The 13,192-nt window shown below is 37.0% G+C and overlaps 1 protein-coding gene across 1 annotated transcript in view; it reads left to right on the forward strand.

The window, feature by feature from the left end:
- KMT2C (lysine methyltransferase 2C) overlaps positions 1-13,192 on the forward strand; it is a 294,073-nt gene that overhangs the window by 165,107 nt on the left and 115,774 nt on the right. Inside the window, 2 exon segments of the mRNA XM_032643218.1 lie at positions 3,419-3,590; positions 5,512-5,626. Of these exon segments, the coding sequence (XP_032499109.1) occupies positions 3,419-3,590; positions 5,512-5,626 (287 nt within the window).

The raw sequence follows: 13,192 nt of genomic DNA on the forward strand, positions 1-13,192 counted from the left end.
TAATAGAAATATGATGTGAGCAATATATGTAATTTTAATTTTTCTAGTGGTCATGTTAAAATTTTTTATTTGAAATTAATTTTAAAAATACATACTTAACCCAATATATCCAAAATGTTAATATTTCAACTTGTACTTAATAAAATTTTTGAGATAGTGACATTAATATTGTTTTCCTATTGAGTCTTTGGAATTCGGAGTGTGTTTTATATGTATAGCACATGTCAGTTTGGACTAATCGCTACATGTGACTAGTAGCTACCATGGCAAGTTGAAGTGGCAGAGTAGCAAACTCTAGAAAGTTTCACAGAAGTATTTAGATAGTGTTCCTGGCAAATGACAATAGAAAGATGTTATCTGATAGAGTCCAGCACTTGCCCCAGTTTCTGTAAGTTTTGAGGGTAGGCAAAAATCAAAGATTAGTTTTTAAATGTACTTAGCTTGAATGAGTAAATATGGAACTCTCTTTTAGTATTAAGAAAACTACTTTGCTCTGTTTTTCCATTTTTATTTTAAAAAAATGAACTAATACATGTAATTTTATTTTTAGAATTAATGCTTTCTTCTAAATGCCTGTCATTTAAAGAGCCACTTAAAAATGATTTTAGAAGCAACTCCTTTGCTTAAAATATAAGAATTGATTTGTGCTAGGCAACTGAGGATATGAAGTTGAAAAAGACAAGGTTACGACCCTTCAGGGGTTCACGGTATTGTGTTATAATTAATTGATTATATAACAGTTTCTTCTAAGCATATGGGGAAAGGAATAATCAACAACTAAATGGGCATTTAGGTGTGGTAACATTAGATAGTCAGGGTTTATGTCTGAGCAAGAGTTTTAAAGGCCTCTTTGGAATGGGCTAGTGGCACAACAAAGGAACAGAATTACAGGCAGAAGGAACAGAATGTGTACAAGTACACAAAGGTTGAACAGTCTGTTGTGTTAACGTGCACAGCAGACCGCTTGATCTGACCAGGAAATAGCGAATGTTCTGAGATTCAGTTGGAAAAGGAGATAATCCCCCCCACTCCTTTTTTTGCCTCAAAGTAGAAATTTTTGATTTTTTTATTTTAAGGCAAGAAAGGAGGTGTTGATAAAGTTGTAATTTGCGCAGGGCGTAACACTTAGAAAATTGCTCTGGATGTTTAGCTGATTTAGGGAGGAGGTCAGAGCCCTAAGCCAGCATTCCATTCAGAAGATAACTGCAGTTACCAAGTCAAAGTGTGATGGACTGAACTGTACAAACAGATGGAAGAGGATACATAAAAAGTTTACTCAGTAAGAACTGGTATCCAATTGGATGTGTTGGGTCAGGGAGTAGTTAAGGGTCAGTAGTGACACTAAAGTTTCTTTACCCAGCAGGTCGAGAAAGAAGGGAGAGGTTTAGGTTTAAAAAAAGTTTTAGAGGGGGCTTCCCTGGTGGCGCAGTGGTTGAGAATCCGCCTGCCAGTGCAGGGGACACGGGTTCGATCCCTGGTCCGGGAAGATCCCACGTGCCACGGAGCAGCTAGGCCCGTGCACCACAACTATTGAGCCCGCGTGCCGCAGCTATTGAGGCCCGCGCGCCTAGAGCCCGTGGTCCGCAATGAGGGAGGCCACAGCAATGGGAGGCCCACTCACCACAACGAAGAGTAGCCCCACTCTCCCCAACTGGAGAAAACCTGCGTGCAGCCACAAAGACCCAACGCAGCCAAAAATAAATAAATTTATAAAAAAAAAAAAAGTTTTAGAGGTGTTGAGTTTGAGTATTTTTAGAACACCTGGCTGCTGAGGGTCCAGTAAGACTTGAAAATAACATTTTGAGGTTCAGAAAGAAGTTTGGGTCTGGTGATAGAGATCTGGGAATTGTGGTGATGTTTTATGATGTAGGAATTGATGTGATTACAAAGAAAAACCATGGGGAATTAGAAAAGATGGAAGAGGATGAAATCCTAAGAGACTCCATCATTTAGAGGGCTTGTGGAGGCACAAAAGCCAGCACAGCAGGAGGAGATTGGGGGCATGGGGAGCCTAAGGAGAAATCTGGAGAAAGCTGCCATCATAGGAGTCAATCAAGGTAGGAAATTTCAGTGTGGGCGTGGATGTAAACGCTGCAGATGGCAAATAAGGTAAGACCTAAAAAGTAACCACGGGATTTCATAGGCCACTGGTAGTAGCCTCATTAAAGTAGCTTCAGATGAATGGTGGGTGAGGAGCCACCAGGGGCCCAGCTTACTGTCTAGATGCATCCTAGGGCCTGTTTGTGTTCTGCCCTCAAACTGCAAATTTTTTTTTTTTTTTTTTACCATTTTTAAAGGATTCTAAAATAAAAACAAAAACTCTGTATGCCAAAGACTTCTATGGCCCACAAAACCAGTTTGCCAACTCTTGGTGTAAGGAGAAGGAATAGATTATTACTCTGTTTCAAGATACTTGACTGGGGAAAGAAAGCAGGTAGAAAGGGCTTATAGCCAGAGAGGACTGACCAAATCTTCAAAAAGCGAAAGAGGAAAAAAAAAATCGTATGTACAATTTAAAACGGTCCTAGGACAATGAGCTAATCAGACCATTTAGTTGAGAACATAAGTGTCAGTTACAGACATATTTGTATATATCATCAAATTGGTATGATTTTAGAATACACTCTTTTCCTTATTATATTGTAATATGCATGAGTTTGTATACTTGGCAAGCCAGTTTATTCTGACATTTATTTTTTATTTTAGATGGTACAAGAACTGTTAAAAAGTGCCATTCCTTTTAATCCACATTTAGCGATAGACGATGTCCATAATTTTTTACAACTGGCAATTAATATAGATGAATATAGAATTAGTATATGAAGTATTATATTTGTGTATGAATTGTAGCTTCCATCTTTAATGTTCTCCCTCATATATTTTCCAGTATTAAAAAACCCTTATTTGACTTGAATAAAAATTAGTGTTTATGCATAAGAAGCATCTTAATCTAATTGATATTAACATTTCTTAATTTTGTCTCTGATTTTGTTAATTTCAAAACCTATTTAACACTCAAATAAAAATGTTTATTTTTGCACTGCAAAGCGCCTCTCAGTTGATATTTTCCTTTTTGGTTCTTTTCAGCAAGCATATATTGAACATTAACTAGGTGCCCAGCATATCATTGGTGTTAGGGATATAAAATTAAATAAGAACTGCTTACGGTCTCAAGTAGATGTAGGTACAAATCATTGCAAAACTATATGATTAAATTTAATGTGATTAAATTTAGATTAAAGATATTATAATGTTTTAATGGAGACCTTATTCTGATTGGATATCAGTTCAATGTGGATAATTTCAAGTGTCTGAAAGATTTACCATGAAAATTCCCTTCAAGTGATTTTTAAACTGTAAAGCCAGAAAAATATTAAATTCTTATACAACAATTTCGTTGTTTTACTGTTAATTGTAGCAAAGGAAGATGCAAACTGTGCAGTGTGCGACAGCCCGGGAGACCTCTTAGATCAGTTCTTTTGTACTACTTGTGGTCAGCACTATCATGGAATGTGCCTGGATATAGCGGTTACTCCATTAAAACGTGCAGGTTGGCAATGTCCTGAGTGCAAAGTGTGCCAGAACTGCAAGTAAGTTTTAATTTCAACTCAAAGGTGTGTATTGAGTTTAAGAGAGACCCTATTATTAGGTACTAAAGGTTTGTGTATATGATAAAGGTTGTTCATACTGCAGCTATATATTCACTCACACTGACTTCATCATGTCTTTAGAAATTGCTAGATATTTATTAACATATTACTTTGAAATAAGTCTAAACAAAAACTAATTTCAATAATTTAAATTCCTCTGGTTGCCTAAAAAGCTAGCTTAAGTTTGCCAACAATTTTAAATGAATGATATTAACAATTAAAAATAAATAAGCATTAGAAAAAATAGCACCTTTTTTTCTGAGGGAGACTGGGGAGGAGATTTAATAGGAAAATAAACCTCTAACTATGGAAAGTAGTTACTAGAGTGAACCAAAGAATCAGTGATAAGTTTCAATTTCTGTTCCAGGAAGAACAATTTATACTAAGTTTACTGTTTAAAAAGAAATCTGTATCTATCTGAAAGGCAGTTACTTTCACCATAATTCTGAAACAAAGTATTATATGGCATTTAAATGTTTGCAATGGGATTATCTTTTCCTAGTTGTTTTATTCCATCCTTTGGTCATTTCTCCAGTCTTTTCTGTGATTATTTTTTTCTCATGCTACTAATTAATTAGCATGATAATTTGGGGATGTTACCTGCATCTACAGCAGTCTTCAAATTGTTTACAGGCTGAGGACTTTTGTAATCAGGAGAAATGATGCCCACCACTGCCATGTTCAGTCTGTTTTATTTGTAATTTAATTTGATAACAATAAGCATCAATATCTTAGAATTATGTGGAATAAATAGGACCACGTGCTTTTATATTTTGGTAAAAATTAAAGAAAATATCAGTAAACATTTATTTGATACCTCGTATCTGTGCCTGGCTTCTTCTTGAGAAGGAGTAAGAGAACTTGAAGAAAGAGTGCTTTTCCTCCAAGATCTTTCCATGTAGCTAAAGAGACAAAATGTGCAATTTTATATGTAGAATTTATTAAATTAAATAAGAAATTACTGGAGGCCAATTAACCCATCTTCCTTTTTACTTCTGTTTATCACCAGGTTTTATTCAGCGGTTCCTCTCTCAGCTCTTCTTCTTGCATTCCCTAGTTTTTCTTTTCCCCTCCTCTTGAATTAAATTCTTAGTGTCTGAGAGTGATTAACAGCCAAGAATCAAGGCTGAGATCATGGACAGCACAGGGGCCCAATCTTTGGGGCAGAAGAGTGTTTAGGGGAAGATTTTAGGTTTTCAATTACAATTCTTAATAATTATAACAAGATTATTATTCTTATATCTATTTATTTAGCACTTACTGCTTAATGGATATTCTTAGCTCTTCAGCCAGAATTATATTTAATTCTCACAGTAATCTTTGATTATCATTCACATTTTGTACCTGAAATTAAGAGGACTAAGTCTAAGTTATTCAGGAGTCACACAGCTAGAAAAACAGAAGTCTGAACACAGTTGTAGGTCTGATCCAAATTTGATCCTCTTTTTATTATATGACAGTGTCTTCCAACTCACCATGCCAAGATTTGTTCCTTTCCGTGCAGCATCACCTATCAGTTACAGCTCCTTCCCAAAAAAAGGATGGGCATGGGATGTTTAAGAAGTAAAGATCAGTGTCATTCATCTTGCCTTAACCCCTCCTTCTTTGCAGGAACCCTAAAATGACTAAAACGGGTTCACCATAGGTGGGCGTTCAGTAAGGATAATCCTTTAGGGACCTTTGGAAGATTTCTGTCTCATCCTCTAGAGGGTTAACTCTGTCATTATCTGTGCATAGACCAAACAGAGACGGAGGGTATTTATGAACTGGGCAGTTCCCAGGACAGATCCTTTTCATGATTACTTATGTTACAAACATAAGTTTAAAGATAAGGCATCATTAATGCTATCTTATTTTTTAGACAATCGGGAGAAGATAGCAAGATGCTAGTGTGTGATACGTGTGACAAAGGGTATCATACTTTTTGTCTTCAACCAGTTATGAAATCAGTACCAACCAATGGCTGGAAATGCAAAGTAAGTTGTTTATTTTTTTAAGAAAAAAAAGATTTGTATGTTTTTTATATAGAGCAGACAAATCGGATACCTATTCAAATCTATATTACCTTCAACTTAAAAACTTTATTGATGTATAATTGATATACAGTAAACTGCACACATTTAAAGTCTATAATTTAATTTGACGTTTTCACTCATGAAACCATCATCACCTTGAAGATAATGAACATATTCATCACCCCTAGAAGCTTCCTGGTGCCCCTTGAGATTTCCTCCTTTCTGACTGTTTACTGCCCTACTCCCTTCTGTCTTCCAGGCAATCTGCTTTCTCTCACCATAGATTAGTTTGCATTTTCTAGAACTTTATATAAGCGATGTCGGATAGTATATACCCTTTTCTTTTTTGCAGGGGGGTGGTGGTTTAAACTCAACATAAATATTTTGAGAGTCACGCATATTGTTGCACATACCAGTAGTGATTTCTTTTTATTGCTTAATAGTTGAAGTACCACAATTTGTTTATTGAATCACCTGTTGGTGAACATTTGGGTTGCTGACAATTTTAGGCTGTTATAAAAAATGCTGCTATGAACCTGTTAACTAACAAGTGTATGGTGCTTCATGGCTTAGAAATTGTGTTTTAGTGATTCATCTTTAATCTTTGAAACTCTATGAAATAGGTAGTATCCTTATATGCGGATACTGAAACAGATGTATTTTTAAAATCTATTAATTTAAAGTCCAGAAATAAAGCAGATAACATTTTGATCAGATTGGCTTTTAGATGATTTTACCTTGATTTTATATGTGTGTATGTATTTATGTATAAACTTGTATTAAATATTTGGAATCATATCATATATGCGTATGTATATTGTTCCTTCCCCATGGTAGCTTCAGTAAGTGCTTACTGACTTAGATATCTGGATTTTTGGATGCTGTGTAAAGTTTCCTTGGGGTTTTGAGAGTTAGGATCTATAGACATTTTTCCACTTCTTTTTTATTACTTAAGATATCAGTCTTTCTGCTTGGTGGGATGCTTTTAAGATGTATTTTCAGCTATTTTAAATTTTTTCTGGGTATTCTTTTAGTCAGTGTTTCTCCCCCTTTCCATCTATTTTGGTATTTGCATCTTTGTGACCTTGAGGTTTTCCATTCTGGTCTCTCTAAACTTCCTGAGGAATTTATTGAGGCTCTGTTGCCTGCATCTCTAAACCCTGTAGGTTGGCTGACAACTCAACCTACTGGGCAGAGTTAGTATAGTACCAGGTAAACAGCAGCAAATTTTAGAATTGTCTGTCCTTGGAAGCACAAAATATTTAAATTCTTGAAGTGAAATAGAAGGTAAGAATAACTCAGGTTTTACCTTCAATTCCCAACTGACTGAATAAAACTAATTTTTTTTTCCTGTTAGGAAGATGTTTACAAACAATACTTACTGTGACTTTTCTTTGAATGTTCTCTAGGATGAGTCAATCATAAAAGTAGTTAATTTGCTTCCTTTGAAATCTATACAGGTAAACTAATAAATTCTAGATTAAGAACTGGTGAGGGGCTAGTGATTAAGTGAATTGCCGAGGTTTACTAATTTGCAGAGGCAGAACAGAGACTAAAATTCAGGTTTCCTGTCTTACATTGTAATGTTTTATCCAATATATTATGCTCCCTGTGCTATCATACTATACTTAATTGAGTAACAGTGCTTTTGTCCCTAGACTAATTAAGGAATCTTTCTTAATCTAATTTTCATCTGTATTAGGATTTGGATCCTAGGAAACTAAAGACTCTAGATCCATGGGCCATCTCTACATACTCCCCAGGCTGAGTTTTATTTTTTTAATTATTATTATCATCTTAATTTCACAGAATAGACATGAAGCTAGGCATAAACTTCTTTAATCTATGGTAATTACACTGTCTTAACTTAGAAAACAAATATTAATTTAATCTAACAATTTTTTTGAATTTTATTTTATTTATTTTCTTATACAGCAGGTTCTTATTAGTTATCCATTTTATACATATCAGTGTATATATGTCGATCCCAATCCTCCTCCCCAAACTAACGAATAATTTTGCTTTTAAAGTAAATTGCCAAGACCTGTTTTAATAGAAAGGTATTCTTTGTCTTTAATAATGTTCATACAAAGAATGCCTTTTGTATTTGTATAGAAATAGTTTGATAAAGCCAGGACTGTGTTTACTGGTTCAGTCATCATACCTCAAAGTGCCAACCAGCAATTCTTGTGAACACCAGATATAATGAAGTACCACTCAAAAACTCTAGAAACCTTTTGGTTCACAGGTGCACCATAAGGGCACAGTTGAAATCTGTAATAAATGGGGTATCGATCCAATTATTTCTAAAATACAGAAGTTTATAAGTTAAGGGTATGCTGTTTGCAGTTTCTGTTGTCAGGTGATGTGTATGAAGAACCTCCTTGCTCTGTGGATGCTGCTCGCTACTGCGGAGAGAATCCCTTGGTGCGGTCCACACGTCTCATTCTTTTTACCACGGTTCTGCTGTGGAAAATCTTGTATCTTTCACACGTCTTTGACAGCACTTGGGACTAACATAATAATAAACACAAATGCTAAATGCAGTTACATTTTATATTAATTAAAACAATTTTTATTTATTTATTTTTTTGGCTTGCGGGATCTTAGTTCTCCCACGAGGGATTGAACCCTAACCACCGGAGTGCCAGGGGATTCCCTATATTTTTTAAAGTTAGCATTTCTGTGAAATATTTCAAGTTCTCAGAAAACATACAGACCAAGAATACACTTGTGGTCTCCCTGCATCCTCACATTCTAGTCCCTTTGTCACAGAACGCGATCCTGTTACCTTTGCCCTTCTCTTTGAGCTCGTGTTTGTCGTGGTCTCGGCATCTTCCCCTGCTAGTGGGGCGGCCTTCAGGAGGGGTCGGGTGGCGGAGGTGGTCGGTGGAGGCCGAGGCTCCCCGCCGCAGCTGGGCTCGCAGGCTTCCAGGAGGCGCCAGCCCGAGGCTTCTTCCGGGAGCAGCCTGCGGGAGGGAGGCGCTGGCCGGTGGAGGGGTGGGCGGTGGTGGTGCTTGCCCTCCTCGGAGGGTCCTGGAAAGGGGGGCGGTCTTGCTGGTAGATCCCCAGGGATGGGGTGTTGGTGAGGGAGTAGGAGGAGGCGCTGGGGGAGCCTTACTCCTGCGCCCCACCCACACCCCCAGAGCCTCGGCACCTGGAACTGGCGGCGCGTCACCTGGTTCTAGGGCGTGGGGCAGAGGGCGGTGAGTTCTGTCCCGCCTAGGCCCGAGGGTGGGGCCTGGAGGGGCGGGGCCTTCTCCCCGGGAACTGAGCGCCTCGGGGCAACTCTTCTCCGGTGAGGTCGCCCGGGAGGGAGGAGCCTGGGGGCTGAGGAGGGTCTCGTGAGCAGTTTCTGCCGGGCGGCCGGACGGGGTGCTTCTGCGCGTTCTCTTGGCTTGGTTCTTGGTCTGAAGGAAAAACCTGCCGTCGGACGGATTTGTATGTTTATTACTTTTATCTCCGCTACTGCGCCTCTTTTACTTTTTTGAAATAGGAAGTTGAATTCGTAATTCGTTTTCTTCACTTTCCTAAGGAAAAAAGGATATTTAAGACTATAAATTTACCTTTGATTATAGCTTTGGCTGCACTTATATTTGTTGTATTGGTAAGTTTATATCTATTCACATTTGACTTAATTTTATCTTTTTTTAGGTTGTGCTTAAACACATCAGTGTGTGCTTTAATCGTATTGAATCAGATAATTTAACTAGCGTAGTTTTCTTTTTGACATATATATGGATGCTTGACTTAGTGACTTTAAAGCTGTAGTGTTTGTGTTTATTAATTTCATTTAATTAGATGAAGTTCTTTTTCCATATTTTTTGACTGATTCAACAGTGTATTACGGCGTAGATAAAATCGACTCCTGTAATTTCTCATATCAATTTCTCCTTGCATTTAAACTTGTGCTGGTTATTTAGCAAGTAGATCAGGCTAATATTGATGTATTGTGCTTTTTATCAGTGTAAAACTATTCTCTTTATATTGTGTAATGCCTTTTTTTTGTGGTGGGAGAGGGGGACCAGATATTTTGCTTTGCCTGACAAATATGGCTGAGTGGGGTTTTAGTTTACCAGCTGAATGTGATCTTTTCATTTTGCATCCTTCTGTGTCATTTTAACTGTACCTTTTGAAAGGTTTAATAGTCAAGTATTTAGACTAATGGATGTAATTGAAATGCTTGGCTATTTTGAGACAAACCTGTTCTTTTAATTTCCTTTCTGTTTTTCAGTTCCTTTTATTCCCTGCAGTGATTTGTAATTCAGAATATTAAGTTAAAAATGTTGAAAATATTAAAAGTGCCCCTCCGCCCCGCCATTGAAAATGAAGAAATCAGAAGTTTTCTCCCTCCTCTCTGTCTTAAGTTGACCCAGACTATAGACTTTTTCTTTGGGGAGGGAGGGATCTTCTCTGTAAATTCCAACCTCATCTCACCCCGTCTTTTGGAGACTTGCTTATGCACTTCTATAAAAGAATTGTAAATATTCTGGAATCTTGCAAACCTGAAAGAGATTGTTGCCTTCAAACTACCAGAAGAACTTGGTTTGGTACAGTTTTGCATTACAACTTTTTTTTTTTTTTTTACTCTGGATACTTTTTTTTTTCCATTTTTTTCCCCAGTTTATGGAATTACAGAAGAAGTTTGTTTTGATTTTAGTTTAATTCGTTAATTGGTTTTCTGCTTGAAGGCCATGAGATCTTTATTTTTGTTCAGTTATTTGGATTTGCTTCCAGGATGTTGGTTCTACACTAATTAGTGTTGTCTGGAACATATTGACCATTGTCATTCTCCCTTTAGGCCCGTGGAAAGGTCTAGGGAAGTGTTGGTTAAATTCATCTTTTTAAAAAATATTTACTTTCTTTACATTCTCCTTAATAATCTTTAGTAACATCTAGGTGATTTTGTTTCCTGCTTTAATTCGTTATTTTCTTTGTTGTGGTTTTCATTATTTTGGAAAATGTTTTCAGAATTCCTAGTTTATTTCTCAAGGTTGTTCTCTGGCTTGTTTTTGTTCTGCCCTTACTAATTTGTTTTCCGTAATAGTCTGCTATTTTCTTTCACGTGACAGAATTATTTATAATACTGCTGAGAATACGAGTGGATAGTGTGTGTGTTTTATTCTGTTCTATGGAGGTATTATAAAGTGATTAAAAAGATTAAGCTGTGGAGTCAAATCTCAGGTTTTCCAGTTACTAAATACAGAATCTTTGGCAAATTATTTGACTTCTGTAAGCTGTGTTTCATCATGTAGTTAATAGTACTTAACCTCACAGGGGTGTTGGATTTAGCGAGATGCTGCCTGTAAAGTGCTCTGCATAATGCCTAAAGTGCTCAATTCTCATGGAGTTTCTCATAGGAATGCTTACCTTCTTTTCAGTTTGAAGAATGATACTCTTTCTCTACTGTTAAATTCTTTCATAGTTCTCTATAGTCTTTAGTCAAATGCAAACAGTGTGGTGCGGGCTGGAGGTGCAGAGGCAGATGGGTGTGCCTTCCCAGGAACGGTGTCAGTCTGGCGAGGCTGCTTGCCCTGAAGTGAGGGTGATCTTTTTAGGAACGTCGTAATATACCAGTCATTGTCCCGTAGGTTTCTTTTCTCTGTTTCTCTTTCAAGAATGCTGATGTGTGGGTATATGATGTGTTTTAAAAGGTTTTATGTGGAAATAATTTCGAACTTTAAAAGTTGGAAAAATAAAACCCATATGCCATTTACCTAGATTCACCTTTTGTTAGGATTTCAGTATTGTCATCCATGCCCTTTCTCCTTCCTCCCTGCCCCCTGTATATTTTTTTGCCCTGAACCATTTTGAGGGTAAGTTATACACACTGTTCCCTTTACCCCTAAATACGTAAATGTGTATTTCCTAATAATAGGGATACTCGTACGTAATCACAGCACTATTATCACCCCATACATTTACATCAATATATCTAATCTACCATCCATATTTCAGTTTGTCACTTGATCCCATATAGCATTTCCCTCCTCCTGTGTAGGTTCCAGGATAGTCTCGGATCAAGTATTCCATTTGGTTGTCATGTTTCTTTTGAGTCCTTTCATCTGGAAAATTTCTTTAGCCCTTCTTTGTCTTTTTTGATATTGACAGTTTTGAATAATAGAGTTTTTCCTCACATACCTGGTTTTTGTTTGTTTCATTTTCTTTAAATCACAAATAGAACTTTCCTTATTTTGTGTTTGTCTGATATTTCCTCATGATTATAGAGAGTTATTCATTCTTGGGCAGAATATTGCATAAGTGGTGCTGTGCTCTTCTCAGGCTTTCAGCTGGATGCACCTGATGCTTCTCTCTCCCTCACAGGTGGTGTGAATTCTGATAATCTGGTCAAGCTGCTGTAAAGTTTCTCCACTGTTTTCTTTCTCTCTCTTCTATCTAATAAAGCAGTATGTGAGGAGACACTTTAATACCGTGCAGATATCTTGTTGCTCCTCAGAATTTTCTCCAAGATTATAGGAGCCAATGCCTGATGCAGTTTTTACCTGCTGTTTGTAAAATGATGCTTTTCTAACTTCACATTTACCAGTCAGCCCCCCTGCATTCTGTTGTAAGCAAGAACCCTCCCTTCTTTCACATGTTAAAATTATGTATATCTTGTCAGTATTGACTCATGAATTCTTGTTATTGATAATTTATAATTTCTTACTGTACCTCATTTGTTTTGTGCTCAAATTGTCCAGTTTTGCCTTTGATATCCTTTTCAAGCTGGCTCCTATGTCTTTGTGGCATGCCCTCACCATTAAGCACTTCATTACATTTGGGCATAACAAGTTACTCCAAAATCATCTTACACCTCCCTGCCCTAGCCCTGGAATCTGTCCTCTTTTCTATAAATAGGCCAAGTTCCTTTAGTGAAGATTGGGTGCTAGGTGTGCCCATTGCTCTGGGGGTGTTTGCTTCTTTGTCCTTTCAGCAGATGAGGCAGTAAATACATGCATGTGTATACATTTACACATATGCATATCTACAAATACACACATAAGTATGCGTATACTCACACATGTACATCGTTTATAAATAATGAATTTACACCAATACCTCCAATTCTGATCCCTCCTGCTGAGTTCTTTGCCTTCTCACATATCCATTCTCGTATAGTAAGAATCCTTGTGTTTTGCCTGTTATCCTTGAAGATTTTGGTTTTTTAAAAATTCCCCATTCTTTTCTTATTGATTTAATTTTTAAAAATACATAGGATATTAACACGCTTTCAAAAATTTCTGATTCATCCTTCCTGTATTTTTTTGTAATGATAAGCAAATATATTTTTGTTTCCCCTTTCTACACTGAAGGTAGCATATGTGCTCTTTTGCATGTTGCTTTTTTTTAACTTAAAATCTGGAAGTCACTTCATATCAGTTCATAGAGATCTTCCTAATTCCTCCTCCCTTCCTCCCTTCCTTCCTTGCTTCCTTCCTTTCTCTTTCGTTCTTTCTCTTTCTCCCTTTCTTCCTCTCTCTCTCTCTCTCTCTTTCTTTCTTCTGTTTATTTGAACCATAGTTTTTC

This window comes from Phocoena sinus, chromosome 9, assembly GCF_008692025.1.
Source record: "Phocoena sinus isolate mPhoSin1 chromosome 9, mPhoSin1.pri, whole genome shotgun sequence".
Taxonomy (NCBI): Eukaryota; Metazoa; Chordata; class Mammalia; order Artiodactyla; family Phocoenidae; genus Phocoena; species Phocoena sinus.